Source organism: Choloepus didactylus, chromosome 4, assembly GCF_015220235.1.
Source record: "Choloepus didactylus isolate mChoDid1 chromosome 4, mChoDid1.pri, whole genome shotgun sequence".
NCBI classification, from domain to species: Eukaryota; Metazoa; Chordata; class Mammalia; order Pilosa; family Megalonychidae; genus Choloepus; species Choloepus didactylus.
Genome location: NC_051310.1, coordinates 48290871 through 48316265, shown reverse-complemented (window position 1 = coordinate 48316265; position 25395 = coordinate 48290871). Strand labels below are relative to the sequence as shown.

The 25395-nt window shown below is 40.4% G+C and overlaps 1 protein-coding gene across 1 annotated transcript in view; it reads left to right on the top strand.

The window, feature by feature from the left end:
* Positions 1-23929, top strand: part of RHOJ (ras homolog family member J) — a 100203-nt gene extending 76274 nt beyond the window's left edge. The window contains exons 2-5 of the mRNA XM_037832576.1: positions 1126-1184; positions 13404-13568; positions 15497-15592; positions 22991-23929. Of these exons, the coding sequence (XP_037688504.1) occupies positions 1126-1184; positions 13404-13568; positions 15497-15592; positions 22991-23137 (467 nt within the window). The 3' untranslated portion in view covers positions 23138-23929. The remainder of the gene's footprint in view (positions 1-1125; positions 1185-13403; positions 13569-15496; positions 15593-22990) is intronic.
* Positions 23930-25395: the final 1466 nt, after the last annotated feature.

The window sequence follows — 25395 nt, the reverse complement described above, 5'->3', positions numbered from 1 at the left end:
ATTTCGCATACATACAGCCCGTGAACCTGAAAACAAAAGTAAAATCAGCACCAAATCAACAACTGAGCAACAGACTAGAGAATTTGGCTGGCATATGTTAGAGATATGTTTCTAAAAGATTACTATTCAATTTATCTTTCATTTCAAAAATCGTCTTTAAATTGCATTAGTACACCTTTTTTTTTTTTATTTAATTCACCTAGGAAAAATCACAGCATCCTTCTATTTTATTTCCTTTCTCAAAAAAGAGAAACAATTTCTTTGGAAATATAAAGTTGTCTTTTCCATTCATGACGAGAATCATGTTGTTCCTGCATTTGATCTGCTCAGTCTCCATTTAAAGTTGAGATTTATTGCATTTCCAGACATATACGAAGTGGTGGATAATCCTGCATTTGTTCTCACTTTCAGACACAATTGCTTGGCAAGGCAGAAAGCATGCAGGGTAAATCAAGTTTTCCACTTTTAATATTATCTATGCCCTTTAGGTGTGTGAAATTGAATGCATACGACATCGCCTTCTGCAACTAAGGTTCAAAATCGCAATAAATCAGTTGAGCCAAAGCATAGAAATATTTAATTAAAATTTTTAAAATAAATGTTAAGCCCTTCTCATTTAATTATTTCCTTTGCTTTATAGACTATAAAACATGCAGATGAGCTAATAATATTCTTTGTTCTCAGGTTTTATTAACATTTCAAAGATAGGTAAAAGCAGAGAGATTTCTAACAGAGAAGTTGTTTACACAATTCTGTATACAGAAAGCCTGCTGAGACCAAACAAAAGAAGAAAATGAACTGGCTGGAAAGGGGTCCAGTGTCCTTTCCCTTCAGGAGCTTGATCTCCCAGGGCCTAATAAGGGTCAATGAGCAGCCCACAGTGTGCCCTGGTGGAACCAATCATATTCATCTCAGTTGAGAAATTTGGACGGCTCAGCCCATCTGCTCTCACTGCAGCCCAGGGTTGCCTTTCATCTGGAAATTGTGCTGTCAACTTCGTTTAGAATATACATGGGTGAGGCATATGCTTATCCTCACTGCCCAGGGAGGTATTGCCCTGGGGAAATGTGAAGGCTCTCGGTTGAAGCTTGTGTTTATAGACTCTCCTCTTCTCTTCTCCCATAGTTACTGTGACAGTGGGAGGCAAGCAACACTTGCTCGGACTGTATGACACCGCTGGACAGGTACATTTTCATTATCTTGCTTCATTAGGGATTTGAGGGAGGGAGAGAATGATCCATTTGGTCAGGCACATGGGGGCTTTTCTAAGAAAATAACACACAGGACAGATATTACCAATCATGGTCATTTGGGGCTAATTTTTTGTCCAAGTAAATGACAACCAAAAGCACAATCTTAAATATTTTAAAAATTGTTATAAGTATCAAAAAACTAAATCATTGCATTATTCAAAGTGATGACAGGTAAATTAGTCACTCATTGACTGATAACCACCAATGACCCAAAATAACCTATGTAACTGAAAGTTTCAATTTCCTCTTACCCAAACCTATTCCTGATTGGTGAGTCAAATTCATAATATTTTAGTTTTATCCATTGTTTTTTCATGTTGCTTTCTTTCCCCTACCCTTCATATGAGTCACCTAATGAGCTGTGAAAAGGTCCAAAAAGAGATTGGGGGTGAGGGCCAAGAGAGGGGAGGTAGAGAGAAGATGGATTAAGTGTTGGAAGGAAGAAAAGCCAGGGGCCTGGATATTTTCCAAAAGGAAAGATCAACCCCCTAATAACTGGGCGTTGACTCCAAATTCTCTATGATTCTTGAAATAGTCTCACTTTGCCAGAAATGTTTCTTCAAGTTGGAGAACCTGGCCAACCAATAATACGAGGCACTGGACTAGAACCCTCAACACTTAATCAGTTAGCTCATGTTCTACTTGGGTGAAATGCCCCTTTATCTTTCTTTCCTAGCACTCCACACTTCATTATGGAAAGTTTCTGATGTTGCAAGTTCATGGGTTGGAGGAAGGAAGGTGGTTAAGCAATTGATGGCTGTGGCCCAATTTCTTGGATAGAGCTTTTGTTACCATATGTCTTGGGTCATTTATTTAGGCCAAAATCAGCAGGCTGTTCAGTCTGTCCAAATTCATACATCTTAAGCCCTTTGGAGTGAACATTTAACCATACCATTTCCCACTGTGAGTTTCCAGGTAATTGTTATTTGTAGTTATGCATTTGCTCAGCCTTTTTTCACAATTATCTGGAGATATGCCTTTCTGCTCAACTTGAAAGCTCTTTACTAGAAGAAAAATAAACGGAATTCACTTTGGGATTTCTGTGTACATTTGCAAAGACCACTGTATAAAAAGATGTGGGATATCAAACGCTGGTGTTGGGCAAGCTAAGGCAGGGGGAAACATGGAAAATCGAGTACGTGACTCAAACTCTGAAGGGCCTTGACTTTCCCTTCATCTTCAAATGGCTGTTTTTTCAAGCTACTCTCAAGGACTGGGGAATGGAGGAGACCCCCCTCACATCAATAGCAAGACACACAACTGGGAATGGATGCCCCCAGGTGCCCAAAAAGAGAATCAGTTTGGTTCCTCAGAGCTAAGGTTCACGTGTGTGCCAGTTTGAATGTATTATGTCCCCCAGAAAAAGCCATATTCTTTGATGCAATCTTGTGGGGCAGACAGAATAGTGGGGATTAAGTTGGAATGTTTGGATTAGGTTGTTTGCATGGAGATGTGCCCCACCCAGCTGTGGGAGGTGACTCTGGTGGGATACTCCCATGGAGGTGTGGCCCCACCCATTCGGGGTGGGCCTTGATCAGTGGAGCCATATAAAACATGCTGACTCAAAGAGACTGAACGGAGTGCAGCTGCGAGTGACGTTTTGAAGAGGAGCAAGCTTGCTAGAGAGGAATGTCCTGGGAGAAAGCCATTTTGAAACCAGAACTTTGGTTAGCAAACTAGAACAGATTTTGGTACCAGAGAAGTGGGGTGCTTTTGCTGCTGGCTTTGCAAATACCAAACATGTTGGAACGGCTTTTTAAGTGGATAAGGGGAAGATCCTGGAAGAATTGTGAGGAGCTTGATAGAAAAGGCCAAAACTGCTTTAAAGAGACTGTTTGTGGAAATATGGACTCTAAAGATACTTCTGATGAGGTCTTGAACAGAAATGATGAATGTGTTGTTGCAAACTGGAAGAAAGATGAACCTTGTTTTAAAGTGGCAGAGAATTTGGCAAAATTGAGTCCTGGTGTCAGATGGAAAGAAGAATTTAAAAGTGACAAACTGGAATACTTAGCTGAGGTCTCCAGACTACCTGTGGAGGATATACCCTGGCTTCTTCTTGCAGCTTATAGTAAAATGCGAGCAGAGGGAGATAAACTTAGAACTGAACTCTTGGGTTCAAAGAAACCAGAAGCTGATGACTTGGAAAATTACGAGCTTCCAAGGGGTGGAATCCCTGAAGCTACAGCCCAATGTGAGGATGTAACCAAACATGGAACCCAGCCACCATTTCAGTACAAGCCAAGATTGGAGATGGAATTATCCAGAAAGGATTTGTGGAAAGTCCTATTGTCTGATGGCTTTGACCCCTGCGTGCTTCATGCAAAGCCAACGGAATTTTTGCAAGATCTTTATAGACAGAGCCATTGCCGGTCTGGACTGGAGGAGACAGACAAGGAAAAAATTAAAGGAAAAATCTCTTCAAAGACAGAGCCATGGAGGTTGAGTTCTGGAGTCAGGAGGTCTTGGGCTGGGAGAGCGGAACAGCCCACACGCATGGAAAGGGTGAGTTTGCCCTGGAGGTCGAGGGCGGGCTTTCCGCCTCGATGCTCTGGAAGAGTTTTGCCACCTCAGGTCCCAAAGAGGGTGGAGCACATTTCCAGGGAATTGGGGAGAGCCTGGCTGCCACCACACTGTTCTCAAGGGGTTGAGCGTGTGCCCCGGAGATGGAAGGGAATCCGGGAGCTGCCCCAATGTTTGAGGAGGGTGGGGCCAAGAAGGTGGTCTCCCCAATGTGTGGGTATGTTGGAGCACTCACCTAAGTGTTTGGAGAGGAAAGGGCTGCCACAAAGGCCCTTAGGAAGGGTTAGACTCCCGCTCTCTCAAGCCCCAAAGATGGAACATTGTCCTGTAAATGACTCTCAGACTTTGAAATCTAATAGAGTTTGTCCTGCAGGTTTTAGAAACTGTTTTGGTCCTGTTAACCCTGTTTTCTTTACTGTTTCTCCTTATGGCAATGGGAATGTTTATCCTATGAATGTCCCTACTTTGTATATTGGGAGCAAATAACTTGTTCTAAGTCCACAGATCCAAAGCTAAAGGAAAAGTATGCCTTAGGACTGACCACACCTATATTTGATTTTGATGGGATCTTGTACTTAACTATTGTTACTGAAATGATTTAAGTTTCTGTGGTATTGTGGGATGAATGTATTTTGTATTTGGAAAGAATATGTTTTTCTGGGGCCCAGGGGGTGGAATGTGCCGGTTTGAATGTATTATGTCCCCCAGAAAAAGCCATATTCTTTGATGCAATCTTGTGGGGCAGACAGAATAGTGGGGATTAAGTTGGAATGTTTGGATTAGGTTGTTTGCATGGAGATGTGCCCCACCCAGCTGTGGGAGGTGACTTTGGTGGGATACTCCCATGGAGGTGTGGCCCCACCCATTCGGGGTGGGCCTTGATCAGTGGAGCCATATAAAACATGCTGACTCAAAGAGACTGAACGGAGTGCAGCTGTGAGTGATGTTTTGAAGAGGAGCAAGCTTGCTAGAGAGGAATGTCCTGGGAGAAAGCCATTTTGAAACCAGAACTTTGGAGCAGACGCCAGCCACGTGCCTTCCCAGCTAACAGAGGTTTTCCGGACGCCATCTGCCATACTCCAGTGAAGGTACCTCATTACTGATGTGTTACCTTGGACACTTTATGGCCTTAAGACTGTAACTGTATAGCCAAATAAACCCCCTTTTTATGAAAGCCAGTCCATCTCTGGTGTTTTGCATTCTGCAGCATTAGCAAACTAGGACAACGTGCCTCTCGCAATCCACACTCGGCTGCTCCTCCACCAGAATGTGTGCCAGCAACAGGAGATCCTGCTCTTTGGGCTGAAGTTTGCCTACTCTGGTTCAAACACACTACTGTTTGCGAGTCCCCATTCACCAGGGACTCACAGCCTGCAGAAGAGAAGAGTCTATGCCCTTCTCTCCCATAATCAAGTTTTATGAATATGATTCCATTTTAAAAGTTTAATACAGGAAGATCTGAGTCTGCAGCCTTTCTATGTTTCCCTTGCCTTCTACAAAAAGTTCTCTGTGACCCTCCTGCCCATCCAGTTCTCCCCTCCTCAGTGGCAATCCATGACAAGTGTTGGCTTCTGTATCTCACTTGTTCCCAGAACAGCTTCCCCAGGCTTCTATTTAATTTAAAATCCAACAAAACTATTTAAAAGCACTTAGAGTTTATTTATTCTTTCTCTTCCTTTTTTTTTTTTTTTTTTTTTTTTAATTTTAGTTGAGACTAGTAAAGGAGTTAAAGCTATCAGGCATTTAGAAATATCTTTAAACTCCAAATCAAAGAAAGCAGAATGACCCAAACCTCTGACGTGGGAGAAAGTGATGAACGTTGATAAAATATAACAACAAATGGGTTATAGATATTTCTGCAACTTAACTTCCATGTTAATGCTTTCCACCAGCTACTTTGAAAGCTCAGAGGTGGAACATAAAGCATGGGGAAAGGGAATCAGAACACATTTTAAGTTTCCTTTTAGCCCTAAAATGTATGATTAGGACCTTAAAAAAGACAACTTCAAGAAATGATGAAGACAACTCTGTGAGTATACCAAGAGCCATTGGTTGTACACTTTGGATGGATTGTATGGTATGTGCATAATACTATTAAAAAAAGAAAAGAAAAGAAAGGCTGCAAGAGTAAATAAGCAAAAAGGATTTGAAGCTAGACCCAAGGGAGAACTTTCAGCAGTAAAGAATTTTAAATATTGGAATGTGTTACACTAAATGATAACATGTAACTCATTTTCTAGAACGGTGGTTCTCAAACTTGAGCATGCATCAGAATTAACATGGAAAACTTGTTAAAATCTAGCTGCTGGGCCTCCTCAGGGTCTCAGATTCCGTGGATCTGGGGTGGGGTTCAAAAATTTGCATTTCTAACAAGTTCCTTGATGCTCCTGCTGCAGCAGCTCTGGCTGATCTGGAAACCATACTTCGGAGACTGTACTTTGAAAACAGTGTCCTAGAACCTTGCTGCTCAAAGTGTAGTCCACTGAGCAGCAAGAGTGGCATCACCAGGCAGCTAGTTAGGGAGGCAGAACCCCAGGCCCCATCCTAGGCCTATTGAATCCGAAAATTCACTCTAACAAGATTCCCAGGTGATACATTTGCATGTTAAAATTTAAGAAGCACTACTCTAGAAGTCCTTGATGGTTGAAGTATTGCTCCTAAAGTTAGAGGGATGCAATAGAAAATAACTCAGTTAATTCCCATGGTTCTAGGACTCTGCCAAAAAGGCATTCTAACCAGTTTAATTTAGAAGCATTGTCCCAAAATGTACATTTCCACTCATAAGTAAAATTATCCACCCCTCTCCAGGAATACTCTAGCAAATGTTGCTGAGGTCACACAGCTAAGGAACATCCATAACTAATTCAAAAATACTCACTTTTGGCCAGAGTTAGAATGAGAGAGATGAAATAAAAACCAATTCATTAGTCCCTGAACCACAAAAAGGCAATAACAAGTCTCTGAACCCAGCTCTGAACCCAGTGAATAATTAGATTTTCTTACATGAGCAAATCAAGAGGCAGTGCCCCTCATCTTTATCTTGAGCTAACTGTGGATAGGAGTTGACCAAAACAACCTCAAGAAGCAAATGTGTTCTGAAAGTTAAAGTGCTGGGAACTCATTATCTCTATCCTCAAAGTCAGCCCTGGGCAAAATCATTTGATCTGGTTCCCTTGCACTTTTGATGCATCTCATCCGCCTCAGACACCGCTGCAGCCCCACTGGCCTCAGAGACGCTTCCACCTCTTCACAATCTGGCCAAGCATTCGCCTTAAACATTTATCATGAAGTCATACACATAAACTGCCCCACATGGCAGCTACTATTAAACATTAGCCCCCTCCCCAAACCCCCGAAACAAACTAATATTTGGCCTTTGAGTGGAGTCCTTTGATGATAAAGAATCTGCAGAGCTCTGGTTCATCTGTTAGGTAGAATTGCAAACATTAGGTTAGGCAGTGACGTGAGGGAACTTTCTTAGAGCAACTCTGCAATTAGGGGCGGCAATAAGGAAAGGCTGTGAGCCAAATCTGTTTAGGTCATGCCAACTCGCTCGGCACGGCAGGTCCATAGTAGTGTGTTACTGAAAGTCTTCCCCGAAAGGGATTTCTAGAGCTCAGATCTTTGGCTGTGCTAGAGAGAGTCCCAGAGCAGACTTTTCCATGACGTACTTGCAGGCCTATTTGTTTAGAGACTGTGTGGAGAGCAGGATGCTGGGGTGGGGATGGCAGCAAATCATGAGCATTTGCTGGCTGAGGAAGGCTAAACTGGAGAGGAGTCTTTCCCAGGTCGTGGCTCAGAGCCAGGCACCCGCCCATCCCAACAGTGGCCACCTAGATTGGAGCCAACCTCAGGACTCAGGCTCCTTGCCTCCTTCTCTCAGAGAAGGTGATGTGACAAAGCCCTGCTCAGATTGAGGCCTCTCAGACCAAACTCCAGGATGAACATATATTGAAGGCAACATTTGCACAAGTGGCATTTAGTAGCCCTTGCCAGGGAGGAGTGAGCTTCTCCTGGTGTCAGGAGCCCAGTGTAGCCGAATGGTGTCTGTCACTGTGAGGGTAGCTCAGGTGTCACCAGTGACCAATGGAGAGTAGTAGGTACAGAAAAGATATCCAATGCATTCATCACCCAGCACCCACACACTCATAACTGCACCCACACATCTTCACTCCGTCCTGATTTCCCAAGCCCTTTTTCCCTCCAACAGCTAAAGAAGCATGCAAACAGGCTGGGAGGCAAGTACAGCTGGGGTTCATTACAGCAACTCAGGGTCAACTTGGAAGGACACAAGCCTTCCCCTTAGCTGTTGGCTGAACCGACGGAGCCATCTGGAGCATGAGATCTGGCATCAACCCTGTGTAGAAAGTTTGCCTAAAAGCTCAGAACAAATGTTTTTCCTCTATGAGCAACTCAAACTTTCTTGCTCACATGAGACTTGATATGGTTTTAGAAGTATGCCACCTGGAGGATTAGGGAGAAGTCTGTACACCTGAGGGATTATTGGTAAAAATAGCCTTCAGACACAATCTCACTTCTCCCCAAATGATGAAGAAGGAGCTGTAAGGGCACTGATCATTGATTCAGAGACATAATCAAAGTTTCCAGACATTTAGGTCTCATTATTACTCAGTTTAGAAAAATGTAATTTCAGATTCAGCCCTGGTATCCAATGAGGGTAGGGAAAAAGCTCGGGAAGCTGCAGCTGTTGTTGACCTGGGATGGGGAAACAGTACTTACTACATCCAAGACACTGTACTGAGAGGCCTACAAATATTAACATTTATATACTCATAACAACCCTATGAGACCAGTACTACTATCAACCTCATTTTACAGATAAGGAAACTGAGGCAGAGAAAAGTTTTTCGAGAATACATGGTAGTCACAAGCACAGCTGGGATTCCAGCCCAGAGAATTTGTCTCCAGGCCCATATTCACAAGCTCTGTGCTGCACTCCCACCCTACACCTGGTACCCATGTTTTCCAAACCAAGCCTGATAAAGACAAGCATACTTACAGAGAATAAGAAAATGAGACTTGTACTGGAAAATCTGGGATGAATGTCACTGAATCCTAGGGGACCTGGAAGCAGACTGTATTTCCAATTTAATGTGGGCATGGGGTAGGAGAGAGGAGTGCCAAATGCAACTCTCCTGCTACTCAAAGTGGGGTCCCTGAACCAGCAGCATCAGCATCAACTAGGAACTTATTAAAAATGCAAATTCTCAGGCCTCTTGTCCCAGACCTGCTATTGAATTAGAATCTACATGTTTAACAAGATCTCCAGGTGATTCAAATGCTCATAATGTATGAGATGCTCTGGTCTAATAGTTCCACTTACTTGCCACTTGTACCATCAGGATGCAACTGTTCCAGAACAGATTTGGAACTGAGGAGTTTGGCCCATCTGATGCTAAGACTTTCCCTGCACTCATCTTTGTTATTAATCACTCAAACCAAATACTCTCCTGCCTTCAGAGTGAAGTTAGGCAGAAAGCACTCAAAAGCCTACCTTGTCCCAAACCCCTCCCTTCCTTTACCCCGACCCCAGCCTCTCTGTCCATTCTAGCCCTCCAAAGTCCCACTCAAGTCACTTTCTTTTAGAACAAAAAGGAAGACTGTCTCTTCAAAACGCGCACAAGCACCTGTCTGCTGTTTTCAATTTCAGAATTGCAAGGGGCCTCAAACACCATCCAGGTCCTTTATCCACCCTCCAAGCCCCTTTACATCTCAGCATGTGGGCATCTGACATAAGCTAAAAGCACGCTTATTGCAAAAATCATACGTTACCAACTGGTACAAATTTAAATCCCCCAAGCTCCCACCACACACGGCCCCAAGAAGATGCGTCCTTTTATTAACCCCGAATCCCCTGCAATGTCTCATAACTACAGCCAATAGGAAAGGGGGTCCAAAACGAGCCTCCACCAGCCCAGGTGTGAGCCTTGAAAGGTGTATTTGCTCAGTGATTCCAATTGAATCACACAATCTGTCTAAACCTTGGTTTCTTAAAAATAAAATTGGCTAAGGGAAGGAGGGAAGAAAATGATTGGTTCTCCAACTTGAGCTACATCAGAATCACCTGTAGGGCTTGAAGCCTGATGGTGCAGCCCAAGGCCCAGAGTCTCCAATGACCTAAGCAACGAGAGGGCACTCACTCCAAGGCTATGGCTCCCCTGGCAGGAGAGAGAAAATGATCAGAAAAACAAACTTCTCTCACCTTCCCACCGACAGTCAACCCAGCCACCCATGCTCTTCCTAACTTTCCACAATGTATCAGAGCTTAGCCCAAGAATTCCTTTGATAGCTACTGGGTAAAGAGTCAAATAAACATGAACCTTTTAGACAACCAGTTACTTGCTCCTACCTTGTCTACTGTGACATTTCTCCAGACTTGTTTTCATTTTTCCTTTGAGGTCTAAAATAGGCAGTGTCTGCTGCCATCTGGTGGTAGATGCAAGCAGGTGCGGGCCGGGAAATAATAGACCCTTTGGTCCGATATTTCTTTTCTTAGAACCCTGCCTAAATCATGAGTCTATATTAAGATTCTGATAGCTGGATTTCTAAGAAAATGCTTAATTCTCAGCTGCATCAAGTACTATAATCACAAGTGAGAGGAAAAACTGGAGTCAGGCTAACTCCACCTCCGTATTTAATAGCTCTGTGACATTGGCCAATTACTAAATTTTTTAAACCTTAACTTCCTCATCCATAAAATGAGCATATCGATATCCCGTCTTTCCAATGCTATTGTAAGGATTCAATGAGAAAATGCATATTAGTGCTTGAAACAAAGCCGGGTCCTTACTAATGAGCCCTTGATACATCATCCAACAGTAGATAGTGAAGGTGATAGTGAAGATGAAGATGTAAATCAGTTGTTCTCAATTCCAGCCCCCTCCCAAACAATTAAATCAGAATTCCCAGATACCCAGGCTCACAGTCCAGAGATTCTGATTTAATTGTCCTGGGGGTAGGAGGGAGATGGTTAGTGGGGCTATTTTGGAAGCTTGTAGGTGATTCTAATGAAAACCACAGCAGTAAATGGTCCATACCTCAGAAAAGCCACAAATTCACCTGCAGGTTACTGTAGACCCCATTTCTTCTAATCAGTCGAAATCATTTGTGGAATATTTGCAGTGGGCCGAGCACCAGTGGGGAATGAGAAAAAAATCAGCATGGTCTCTGCTTCATATATGACACTCCAGGTGGGAGGACGACATGGCAAAAAAAGGTGCTGTCATAGCCAGTTGTAGATTATAACCTGGAAAGGAGATTTCTTCCTGTGGGACTCACAGCTGCTCTTTGAAGGAAAGCCCCAGCGAGAGAGGAGAGAGGCAGAGAGACCATCAGAGAGAGGATTTGATTCTCAGGAGTAGTTGTGTGTGAGAGGGTCGTGCCAAGAGAGGAGCCACCCCTTCCCCACCACCTCACACGTGGACAAGGACACACCTTGGCAGTGATGCAACCAGTAGACCTGATCCAGGATTCTATTTTTCAGCATCCATGACATCTTTCCTTGCCTTTTTTTCCTTAGATAGCTAAAATTTGGCTTAGGTTTCCAGAATACTAGCTGTAGTATTAGTAGCAGCCCTGCCAACTGAGCTCCTAGGTCCTGGGTACTTTGAATAGCTAAACGATAGCTCTGTGCATGCCCACCAGCCAGAGAGAACCACACTTAGCCTTCTAAGGCACTTCCAGTCATGTGTGTATACAAATGTGAGCACATGTGTGTATCCTCTTTACAAGGAAGTATACCATGGTGGATGTTGAAAGCTACCCATGATATATTAAAAAGCAAAAGGCATGATGATATGAATTATAAAATCAAATTATATTTTTTAAACTAAGACTGTATATTATATATGTAAATAAATACAAAATGTTTAGAAGAATCCTGTTAAGCAGTTGTTCCCTCTAGGAAAGGAGGAAAACCTACTAGAGATCACATAGGGGACGAAAACAAACTTTCACTTCTATGTACTTTGGTTGAATTTTTGTGATAAACAAATATGAGTTTTATAACTGTTTTAAATGTTAGGAAGAATAGACAGGGCCATAAAAAATAAGTTTATATATCATCTGTATGCACTAAGTGTAAACATATCAGTTTGCACGTATGTGTGTACACACATACACATGTGATGTGTATGCGTGTGTGCAGCGTGGCATCCGTGGCTGCATGTATGCACATATGTAGTATATGAGAGCCTATGTGTACATACGTATATATTGTTTATGAGTGTGAGTCTTAGTTTCCCAGTCTGTCATAACAAAGTACCACAAATTTAGTGGCTTAAGACATCACAAATTTATTCTCTCACAGTTTTGGAGGCTAGAAGTCTAAACCAAGGTGTCAGCAGGGCCATGCTCTGTGTGAAACCTGTAGGTGACTCCTTCCTTGCCTCTTTGAGCTTCTGGAATTTGCTGGAAATCCTTGGTGTTCTTTGGCTTGTAGATGCATTACGCTATTCTCTACCACCATCTTCACACGGCCTTCTCCCCTGTGAATACGTCTCTGTGTCCAAATTTCCCTCTTCTTGTAGGGACATCAGTCATAGTGAACAAAGGCCCACCCTAATCAAGTTTGGTCTCATAACTAATTACATCTTCAAAAAAACCCTATTTCCAATAAAGGTCACATTTATATGACCAGGGGTTCAGGCTCAAACATATCTTTTTGGGAGACACAATTCAGTTCTCAATAGTATGTATATAAATATAAAGTAGAAATACACATACATACACACACACATTCCTGAATTACTTTTGGCCTATGTGTTACCAAATTCTAGGAAAATATATAAAGCTTTCTATTGAAATAGATTTTACCTTGGAATGTCCTACACGTAATAAAAGATACTTGCTGACATTCTCCCAAAGTTGAGATGACACAATCAATGTTTTACTTTGTCTTTACCATCTCCCAGTAAAACAGCAGAACCATAAACATCTTGTATAACCAGGAACTCTTCAACAAGACCACATCTGGTCTGAAAAGTCCTTGGGGAGAAAATCATGAATGTGGTATCTTACTTCTCTGGCCACACCGTGGCTTCTAGGCAAACTCAAAACAAATTCCAAAGTCTCATCTCAAAGCCCTCACCCAACACATTTCTTCAAATAGCTTGCCCTCTAATTTGGCAACAGTTCTTTGTTTTGCATTTTAGTCAGCCTATTCCAAATTAAATTCAAACACAGTTTTTAAAAATTGTACAGGGAGAGGATTTCTGTGCCTCAGCCAGTGACACACTAATTTAAATCCATATTGAATACAACCTAATTCCAAGGGAACAGGTGAATAGCAATAATCCTTGTTGAATTATACATTTGAAATGGGTGAACTTCATGTTTGTAAATTACATCAATAAAGCTGTTGAAATAATTTTTTATAAATAGGTTCATCTTTAAAAGGGGCAATTAATAACAATCTTTCTACACAACAAAAAGACTTTTCCCTAGCAGATGGCCCCTTTATTTCCAGTTATCAAGACACCCAAGGCAGGGGGGAGGGATTCAGCCGTAGCATCTGGTGGTAGAATCTTACTTGTGTTACTCCCTGGTCCACAGGGGACCCTCCTAAGCCAGGCTGTGCAAACTCATGTTGCTCTGCTCTTCCCGCAGGAGGACTACAACCAGCTGAGGCCACTCTCCTATCCCAACACGGATGTGTTTCTGATCTGTTTCTCTGTTGTAAATCCGGCCTCTTACCACAATGTCCAGGAGGAATGGGTACCGGAGCTGAAGGATTGTATGCCTCACGTGCCTTACGTCCTCATAGGGACCCAGGTTGAAACACGGGCATGGCAGGGCGGGATGGAGAAGGGAGGGAGGCTGCAAAAAAGGCCGTACCCTTTAGATTCTGTATAAACTTCATGTTCTACCAAATACTGGATACGTGTCTTTGACATATGGATCCTATGAACAGCAGTTCTTAAGGTGATTATTTAGCCCATAGATGAAAAGACAATAGAGTATTTCATGTGAAGCAGGAAACTTTGACATGGCCTTTAACAATTAAGCTCTCATTGCTTTTTAAATAACAAAGTAATTTTTCAAATAGAACCCTTCTTCAGCCTGAGCCCGAGAAGCCAGGTAAGGGTGTCAGTTGAGCTTGTTCCCTAAAAGGTTTTATATCTGAAATCCACGGGTGTTTTAAAGTCACGAACGAGATGTGAATGTAAAAGTGACTCCAGTGATCAGAATGGGGACATCAGGACAGCAACTCCTTAACAACACTCCTAGAGAAGGAAGACAAATTCATTGTTCTCTGTTCCCTTTAAGACCCTCCATCTTTTAGATCTTAGAAAAGAAGTTAAAACAGGCATACTAGATAAACAAACCTGCGATTGTAAAGTCATTAAAGTGTTTTGAAAGCTAATAAAGTTCCATAGTGTCAATTTCAACAGTAAGCCATAGGCACAAATATATTAAAGATTGTTTCAACCATTATATTTTTAATGGATTTTGTCCTTTGCTTTTTTAAAAACCAAATGATTGTCCCAAAGGAAGGTAGTAACACTGAAGAGCCTTCTTGTTATCCGTTTCATATACTGCTTCTTTCAGTATTACTCAGTTTATATTCTGGCTTCACAAAGAGAAATTTTGAATAAACAAAAAGGAGTGAAATTATTTTCTAGGGAAGATTTGTACTGTCACACAGTATGTGTGTTCACTTAAATAGTGACATGGTAAAAGAATTTGTACATCTATAAATCAGAGTCCCATTGATGTTTCTGCTCTGGGGGATAATTGTTTGTTCATTTAAATGAAGTCTTTTGCCTTAAATTGTAGATAATAATGTTTGATCATATTGATGGAGCCTAGATCCTTGTGCCAAAATGTGTGATGGGACATTCAAACATCTGTGTGATTTTGGCCCTTTTTTTATTAATAGATGGGCACTAAATTGAACAATTAAGTCCATAAAAAAATTAGAGCTTGTGTGTTTGTGTGTGTGTATATATATGCTTATATTGGTTTTCCTTTAAGACACCTGCCTTTCTGTGCCCACATTCATACCATTCATGTAGGCATGGTTTTACATGCACAGTGAAATTTTAAAGCAATCAAAATATTTAATTAAATTATCAACCTAATCCAAACACATATGTTATCTTCAAATTAAGTCTATCTTTGAAAAGATTCTTGTTTATTCCTTGAGCAAACCCTTTGGATTTAAGGTCCTTTTGCCTTAGGGCCTGCCACATATTTATTAACTATCTTCTTCACACGTGGCAAATCTTCATCCCTTTGAGAGTTGAAGATTTGAAATGGAAAAGAAAAAAAAAGATGCATTCAGAGCCAGGAAATAAACTGTGAAATAATGTCCAGTTTGGTAACACAATTTGGGATCAAATGACATATCAAAAGTAATAAGAATGACTTTTTGCACGTCCTTTTAAGTAGGTCTAGAAATAGGAAATTTCAAAAATATATCTGAGACAGCAACAGAATCATAAGTTCTCAGCCTCCCCACGTAACTGCTTTGAAACGGAAAGTATAAGGAAAGCCTTGTGTGTTGGTTTAAAAAGAAACCACTTTACTTTTTAAATAGATACAGGCATGTATATGTGCTTTCTTAGATAAAATTTAATGTGAAAGGGAGAAAGTCTATTTATCAGAGTTTAAAATATTTGGTAAGGCCTGAAAAAATAAACGAACTTTTTACATGTGTATGGGGTTTTTTGTTTTGTTTTGTTTTGTTTTTTCTCCAGATTGATCTTCGCGATGACCCCAAAACCTTGGCCCGGTTGCTGTATATGAAAGAGAAACCTCTCACTTACGAGCATGGTGTGAAGCTTGCAAAAGCGGTACAGTTGACTTTGAATTTAATTTTAAATGTATGCCGAAAGAGTTCGGTGTGTGACAAACAAATGGTTTGGAATGGGAGAGCTGTGCAGGATTTGCTTTAAAGTTCAATGTGTTTAGAATCTTCTCTCTGTTTTATATTCTCCCTTCTGTTGCAGTCAGGCGAGGAGGGGCCGTTTGGGTAGTGTTCTTATACTCCAGCATTGTCTGCTTTTCATTAAGAAAGAAACTTGGTGAATTTAAACAGCTGAAGCACTTACTTGATTTAGCAACCTCTAGAACATCCACTTGCATACTTAGTGTGAATAAGGGGAGTCATTTAGATGTATATTTGTAAATCGCACTGCTTATTATCAGCATAACTCATTTAAATGACCCCATAAGAGGCATTTTGTGATTTTCTTGGGAGAAACTTAGATTAGCATCTGGCAGGGTTATATTTATTCAATATTTCTCACCATATAATGAATAGGCACTTAGAGAAGCAGGATTGTGTCACAAACAGCATCTGGAAGAGTAACATCGACCGAAAGTAACTAGCTGGTAAATCCAAGTGGCTGTCAGGCAGAAAATAGCAACTTGTTCACAGCTGGCACTATTTTCACAAGACCTTTCTTTATTCTTGAGAGCTTCACATGAAGAGTGATTTTGTTGGGGAAACATTTTAGAAAGTATTTGCCAGACACCAAATCTTTGTCTCCCCATTAACACCAAAATGTATACAAAGCAGCACTAAAATGGACAGAAGTACTTTATGCAAGCGGAGGTTTATCAGTCACAGTTCCATAACTTGAAGCTACTTCCTCATTGATTTGGTCACAAATCCATCCACCCTGCATCAGAGGTTCTAAAAATTTCTGTTTTAGCTTCTAAGTAACTAACCCTGCAAAATGCATGCCCCAGACAGGGTTAGAGCTAGAAGTTACCCTCTTTAAGCTGGTCAAGAATAAGGTTAACTACAAATTCTTCATTAACAAAAATGTATGTGTTTACCTTATTAAAGCTTGATTATAGGCATCAAAGCTAAGTATGATAACACTCAAAATAAAAATGAATTAAATAAAATTATGTTTGGATGGCTTGACATGTGCAAACAATTCACTAATTCTTGAGACACGGAACTTTTCCTACTTACTCCTACTTCTGCTTGCTAGCATACATATTTATGTTATTGACATTAATGGTGAGGTCAGGTCTACTAGTACTGGCCATTCACCTAGTTCTCAAGATGCTAAGCACTGTACAAAGGCTATCTCAGCTGATTCTCAGGATAACCTTCCTAAGCAGAGGGCATGTGTCTCATCTCATGGGTGAAGAAACAGAGTCTTAAGGAGATTAGTGTGTTTGATCCACACAGCTGATAATGACAAAGTCAAATTCTAATCCAGGTCTATGGACTTTGCACCTGTGCACTTGATCATTGTGCTAAAGTCTCCTCTCCAGCTGTCTGTTTTTCCTCCAGTAAAATGGGTACATGTCTATAGGTTTTTCCACCTTCAACTTGAACATTCAGTCTCACATTTTCTCATGAAGGTACATAAATATATAGCTCCATAAATAATTGTATGTGATTCTTATCTATACATTTTTCAGGGCCAGGAGGTCCCCTTAGGGCAGCACCAGCTTGTCATCAGGACCTTCTTCTCTGGGTCCCTTGCTTCTGGGCTGCAGTCATCCTGTCAGCTTCCCAGCACTACTTCTGCATATGGGAAGCTGTTTTCTACCCTCAAAAAAGAAGTCGTTCCAAAGCCTCCCATCTCATTTCATACTTATTTTAGGAACAATGGCTGAGTTCACTACTTTATTGCCTTTTGCCAGTTTCTCCTAGCAACTGCTCTCAGATACAGAGAGAATCACGTTTAGCTCACAAAATCCAATTTAGAAGAAAACCAAGCAACATTTTAACTTGTTTCATCACAATTCATGTAATTATAGAGATGCTTTAAGTTTCTCTACTCTCTGACTTTTCTGTCAAGTAGTTTATTATAACAGCTAGCATTTATGGAGTGTTTACAATGTGCTGGGCATGGTGCCAAGTCGTTTACATGCCTCATCTTAATCAACCTCCCAGCAACCCCATGAGGTGTGTATATTATTATCACCACTTTCCTACAGGAAACTGAGGCTCAGAGAGGTTAAGGCCACACAGCTAGAAAGCGGCAGAGCTAGAAATGAAACTGTGCTTTCACCACCGCCCTTTCCTGCCTCTTTTATATAATCTGAAAAGAAACCCTGAGGTTTGAGCCATCTCCTTTTGTATACTGAAGATCCCTATTTTAATGTGCATATTCTCCGCATAACCTAAATGCATTGCAAGTTCAGATTTTTCATATCTGATTCCTTTTGTTCCATACTTTTCAATTTCCAAAGCATTTTTCGTCTATCAGCTCCTTTTGGTCTCCAAGGGCATTATTTTATTTGAAAAGAACATTTTTATTTCATACATATTTATACTCCAAAGTCAACCACATTTACATAAGCATTTTGTTTCATTTCATCACAAATATTCATTATTGTGCCTTTACTTGTTTTTTCCTCCTTCTTCACTAAAGTGTTTTTTAAATCCTCAGTCTATTTTTCCCACTTTTTACAATTTTGTATATGTCCATATTGCTTCTGGATTTATTGGATAATAATTGAAGGCCAAACACCTAATATGAGCCAGGTGCTGTGCTACATTTTATTTTTAAGATCATAATTTTTTGTGCATCCTCTATCTCAGTTCCATTTGATAAACCATTTGAATTTCATTTCCATTTGAATTTCTAAGTTCAGACTTCCTAAGGTATTTCTTGGTATGACACTTCATCATTTTTCCTTTCTTTGGGTCTTTGGCCTCTTTTTTGCCCTCCCCTGTCGTCTTCTTCACATGGGAGCTTTGTACAATTTGGCCTTTTGTTGTTGTCACCCTTTGGCTTAGCATCCTTTCCTGCCGGATTTTTAACATGCACATGTGGAATTTAAAGCAGTAAAATTGCTGTAAAAATCCTGCTAATCAATGTTCAGTCACGTAAATCAAGTGGAATCTTTAATACCTAACTCCTTACCGAAAAAGTCATTGTTACCCTCTTTGTTTTATGTGCTGGCCATTTCCTCTTTCTCCCATGGTCACCAAAAATCACTCACTCCACTGCTGGGTTCTGGGTTACAGAGTGAGGGAGAGTCTGCCCTCAAGAGCCCACAGACACGGAGAAGAGGGAGACAGGCAAACAGAAACACACCAACTGCATACATGCATGTGTGTGCAAAGTACAAAGGTAGCAGAAAGGAGGGAGTGACTAACCCATTCAGGGAAGGAGGGAAGGTTCAGAGAAAATTTCTTGGAGTGGGTGACATCTGAGCCAGATTTTAAAGGATAAGGACAAGTTTTTCAGGTGGACACAGTTGGGGACTGGAGACAAAAATTCCAGATAAGGAGACCAGTACACGCAAAGGCATCCTTTAAATCATGGGAAGCAAATTGGCAGGTGATGGACCAAATTTCACCCACAAATGTTTTGATCAGTCCATGCAGGTACTTTTAATGTGATTTAGTGACCAACATTTAACAATTTGGAAACTAAATAAATAGCCACATTTCCGGGTTCTAAAAAAAACAAATCAAAAGATCTGGCAACACTAGGCCAGCATTTCTTCATCGGCTGCAACATCTAAACCGTCTTTTAGACAGTGTGTACCACCTACAGTTTGCCACAATCTCCTCCACTCTATTCAGTAAGTGTGCTTTCCCAGTCCACCCTTGAGTTGGCACTCTCTGCTTTACAGTGTTCAAAAAATCACTAAGAAGCCTTCCAGCCTAGAAATGCTTTTCCATTTTTCAGCAATTTCATCATCATGCCAATTCACTGAGAGGATTTTTCTCCCAAATCATTTGGTTCTTTTTCCTTTTCTTCACTCTCTAGTTGCCCTCTCTGTGGACCTTTCCTAATACTTAAATAAGGAGAAAGAACTTCTTTATGCTTTCAGTTTCTTTGGGTATCACCTCACTGTTTATTCTAATAACATCTCTTCTCTCCATTTGTAAGGAATGTCTTACTTTTCCTTCCCTTCTTTGTTCATCGCCTTTACTATGTCCATAACAACTTCTCCCATTTGCTCATTAATTTTTGCTCTTTCAGCCACAATTTCTTTCCATTTGCCAGAGACAGCCCAGCAGAGATCCTGGCTCAGGAGACAGACAAGTTCAAGTCTCTACCATTTTCTTAGTAGTGTGGCCTTAGGGAAGTTACCTAACCTCTCTGTACATCAGTTTCCTGAGCTGTAAAATGGGAGCGCTATACATAGAACTCATAAGTTTCTTGTAAAGATTAAATGAGCTAATGTGGCACAAGGTCTAGCTTAGACATGTGTACAGCTGGGAAGGCCTCTTTGTCTTTATTCCTTCCAGTTACACTTTTTATCCTACTCTGTAACATGTCCCACCACCACCAAGAGAACCTCAAAGAAATGTGAGGTTTTCTTTCACTTCATTAGCCATCAAGGTGGTGGTGGGTTTTGTATTTTTTTTAATTTATTCTTGTTGGAATCCAATGTCTTTTATAAACTGATAAACTTCCTAGCTTTTGAGACAACAGTTTTTAGCTATTATAAAAGTATCAGAAAAGTGTCCTCTCGGTTTACATTCCTCAATCTCTATTTTTTCTTGAAAACAAGTAATTTGGTAAAGCATGTTTGAGATTGCTAACATGTACATAAACAAGGATTCTCAAATCCTGAGTGTGCACTAATTGATTCTAAATATTTTCTTCAAATGGCAGATGAAGTTGCTGCTGTAAGAAAAGCCATATTTTTTTTTAGAAAGTTGTCCATTTCACATATTTGAAGGCACACATCACTTTTTAGCAAACTCTATAGCATAGCTGTGCCTTTTCCCTAATCCAGGCTGAAGTCTTCTCACACTCAGAACACTCAGAATACCCAATAAGTGGTTAACAGTATATTCACCTCTTCACTGGGTTCTATTTCTCACATGTATTTCCCAAATCACACCCAAAATCTGTTTGCTACTTTTCCTGGAATAAATCAGTACATTATAATGTCATATTAGCACAGTCATAATGATGCCTTTATCTACCGTTTCGTTATCTTCAGAAATGTCTGAATTGAGCAAGGCAAATTCGGGCTCCTCCCGCACCATCAAAAGGCAAACTCTGATACACTGTCAGCAGCACTCTAAGGGAAGAGAAGGGGAGATGGCCTGTCCCCCTTCAGGTCCTAATGTCACAGAACCCCATGTGTAAGGCAAGTTCAGCCCGGCTCTCCAAGAATTTCCAGAATCAAACAACCTGAGGCTTGTGATCATTAGCAGGGAGGTATTCCCGATTGCACAGCCTTGCAGCACTTTCTGGATATCTTTTTCAGGATCACTGACAGAAGCCATTCACATTTCAAGCAATCATTTATTGACGATTTATTAGATTAGTGTGCTTTTCACATTGGTTCATATCAAGCATCGGACACTGTCCCAAAATGCAACAAGTGGCATTTCATGACATTATTAGGAAAATTGTCTGTGCCTTTTATGCTTCTCTTGCATCCAACTATTTTTAATTATAAAAAAGCCGTTTCCTAATCCAAAAGCTGAACCATGGTCAAAATGAAAGACATAAAATAGATTTTCAATATCCAACATCTTTTCTTTTTGTAATTTCCTTAGCTCATATGGTAACTCTATTCTTAACAAGATAGTAATAATAATGATATCCATTGGAAAAGTTAGGAAATATTTTCTGGACACAACCAGCAACAGAACTTTATTTTATGTTTTGTTTCCATTTCTGTTGCTTCCAAGTGAGTGGGCAACTCATTTAATTAATTGACAACTTGAGCAGCTTCTTGTAGAGTTGTGTAAGGGTCATGGTTACTATCGTGGAACAAGGAAAACAACACAAATCAAGAGACCCAGATTCTAGGTCCAGTTCTTTCACTTTCCAGATGGGTGCCTCTAAACAATTCACTTACTCGCTCTAGTCTATGCTAACCTACGGGTTCCTTTAATTCAGACATTGCAAACTGGCTGGCTGCTGCCAATACATCCCATAGGAGTATCTTGTTTGGCCCACAGAATGTTTTAAAACTTGATAAACAGTAAATAAGAATCCACATTCCCTGCTCCTCTTGAAAAAATACAAAGATGGGCAATAATGAATCAACATGTCTACATGGAAACAATCATCTAAAACTGAGCAACATTATTCACCCTAGAGGGGGCATGAACTTTACAGACCACCACAATCCCCACCCCTCCCTACTGTCTTGCACCAGCCCTGCTTCACTCATTACATAAGCTACTGGCCCTAATAGGCACATTAGTGTGCTACCGTGTTTTAACCATTTAACAGTCCTGGTTTCCAGGAGCTTACCATCCAGCCACCCTCTTCTGGATCTACTTTAACTTTTCAAAATTATTATTATTATTAAATTATAATGTGAAGCGTAAAATAGAAACATTTCACCAGATGCCCTTAAGGTTAAAAAGCATACATCATACTGTTGGCTCATACTGAGCTTGTGAGCAATTAAAATCCCCAGTTCTCTTTCACATGAAACTGATTGCCAAGCCTGGTCTGCTCTGGCCTGTGATTTTTAAATGAGAATCTATAGTTCTGGACTGAATGTCTATATTGTTCTCAGAATGTTGTTGTTATCAAATACACCTTAGTGTGAAATCATCAAAAGCTTCAGGCAACTACACAATATTTTATCATTTAAATACATAGACTGTATATCTGACAAAGAGTATCCCTCTGTCAATAAAGTATTTCATTATTTTTATTTTTACGTTCCGCTTTTTTGAAAAAAAGTTTTAAAATATGCCTTTTAAATTATATTGAAACTCAATAATAGTAAAAATCAGATAATACCTCACTGAGAAATATACTATCACAAATACATTTTAATCAAGCACAACCTGTAAAACCGTATCATTTGCTCTTTATAGATGCTTTGTCAACCAAGTTGACACCTTGCCTTTCCACATACAAAAGGAAATACATTTCTTTTGTACTTGATTTGCACATTCTGCATACAAATGAGAGAATATTAAAAACATCATGTAACCCCGTTGTTCACAAAATACATTTAAATCATATCATTGGTTTTGAACCTGCTCTTATTTTTTTATATTTTTAAATTTTTTATATTCTTATATTAGGAATAAATGGTTATGGGTCACTTTTGGAATCTGTTGCTTACAACCCTTTATTGCTAATACAAGAATATAAAAAATATGAAAATACAAAAAAAATTAGGAGAGCAGGTTTAAGTTGCAATGTAAACCAAGAAACAAAATGCAGACCGACTCCTGGGCTCATTTGCAGCTGGGCAGAGGGCTGACACCAGTGTGCCTTTCCCTCCTTACCCAGCAGTGGGATCTCATGCTTTTTTCTCTTGTGTTTAAGATCGGTGCACAGTGCTACTTGGAATGCTCAGCCCTGACTCAGAAAGGTCTCAAAGCGGTTTTTGATGAAGCAATCCTCACCATTTTCCACCCCAAGAAAAAGAAGAAACACTGCTCTGAGTGCCCCAGCTGCTGTTCAATTATCTGAGGTTGCCTGAGACCCACCTCCATCCCATCTAGGGGTGAGAATGACAGCCCATTTCTGGGTCCAAGCTCAAGCCAAAAACGGGGGCCTGACCAGAAAGGAGTTCACTTCATGCCCAGGCTTGCTCCTCCACCCTGCGAGTCCTCCCAATCACAGCCTCCCACTCAGCCAATTGCCACGTCTTCCCTACCAGCCAGAAGCAGCCACGTTGCACACTTTATGAGAATGCTGAGCCGGATTTCTCTATCGGAAACAGAGTCAAAGGCCTTCTTGCATTTTACATCGCCTCCTCCTATGAGCGTGAAGCTGGTAGGAAACCATCGCAGGGAAACCGAAAGAGGAACTCAGGTTCCGTATTGGTGCCTTATTTGATGCCTCTTATAAAACATGGGAATACAATGGTAACCTTTTTTTCTGAATCTGCTATTCTACCCATGTCTTACACTCATTTGTATTATTTCAAGAAATTTGCTAATTTCTAGTTTACTCAGGCCTTATAAATCCACACCAAATTAGCCTAAAGACAAGATGTTTTCTATTCATTTCTATATTCAGTATATTTCTACCAAAGCTATTAGAACCAACATGTACCTCTGACTGCCTGACTACAAGAAGAAACAAGAAAGCTTTCAACCTTGTGGAAATAACCATGATGTTTGAACCTGATTGAAAGAGAATACCAGCTGAATTGTTGCAGGTTCACATTTCTGCCAAAAGTCACCCTAGAAATGCTTAAATTGGGTGGCCTGATTTTTGCCATATTATATCGCCATGATAAACTAGAAATGAACTGTCTTTAAGAAAATAATATTTTGGTTTTTCATTCAAACTGGTTGAGGAGCAGAGTATGGCAGGACCCATCTTTTAAATTATTCTTTATTTGGCACAGTAAACTTGTCTGCTCCCTCCCTTCCCCGATGCATGCCCTTCTCCTCCTTTGAGCTCACCCTTTCTCCCATGCCTGGATCCCATTGCTTTCCTCACTCATAACCAGATCTAAAAGAAGGATCTGACCATTGGGCATGGAGGAGAAAGTGTTTAAAAATCTCCAAAGACCAACTCAAGTATCTCAATTTTTCCACCTGCTTCAACTGAAAATGCTTCTCAAATTGTCATGTTGATACCAAACAAAACCAGTGGGTTCTCTGCCTGATGCACTCAAATGACCAATTCCTGAGACACTGGGGTTTCAAAGAAAGAGTTTATTGCTGGTGCGAAGCAGGAGAGCAGATGGCCTATCGGCCTAAAAATCTGTCTCTCCAGGCTGCAGTAACTTTGATGGTTTTATAGTATCAACAGATGGGCAGGCTTTAGGATAATGAGCACAATGGCTCTAGATGATGTCATTAGAGGTGATCTAATTATTGAGCATGTGCCGATTGATTGCATGCTTAGTCACAGAATGTGTGTAAGAAAATGGCAGCCTTAATATGATGATGGGCATGATTTTTCATATTATAATGAGGTATAGGTCACTTAAAGTTTAAGCTACTGCACATGTCAGGTGGGCCCATTTTGGTTAGATTCAGCTTCCTTTATCAAGATAACTTTGAAATTGGGGTGGGTTAGTTCTGGGCTGATTCAAAGCCCTTCATTAATATTCATTAAGAGCTATCTTTAATGAACGTAAGACTCTAAAGTTTAAAAACCAGATAAAATGGGTACAAGTGAGGGTCAGTCACAAGGTTTTTACAATCACAAGAGCACAAGATAAAGGCTATACAATCATTATCCGAGATCAAGGCAGCTGGATTATAGCTCAGAGATTTCAGGAATTTCCCTCTGTCTACTCTAATATACCAGAAAGTAAAAAAGGAATATCTATATAATGATTTAATTATCATAATCATCCCCTAAATCCTAACTTCTCGGTTATAATGTGTGAGCTACCACTCCATTTAAATGACATTTTTTCAGGTACAACAAGTACTAAAATATTGCTTCTCCCTATTTCCCGTACTCTTTGTCCTAATTGTCTTTTTAGGGGCTAGATCTGGACCCATTTATTCCCTGCCTTCCGGAATAATGTGATACATAAAAGAGGAACTTTGGCCTTGGGGAAGTAAAAGCTTCTAGTAAGAAATCATGTGCCATTTCTATACAAATCTTCCAAATAGCCAGGAATTCATGTATCATAGAATTACTTCCTTGCTTTTAATTAGAGGCTATGGAGGATTTTAAATCATCTTATTTGCTTACAAGTATCCCAGAAATACCCAGGTAGACACAATTTTTTATTTCAATTGCATAAGGAAAGTGCT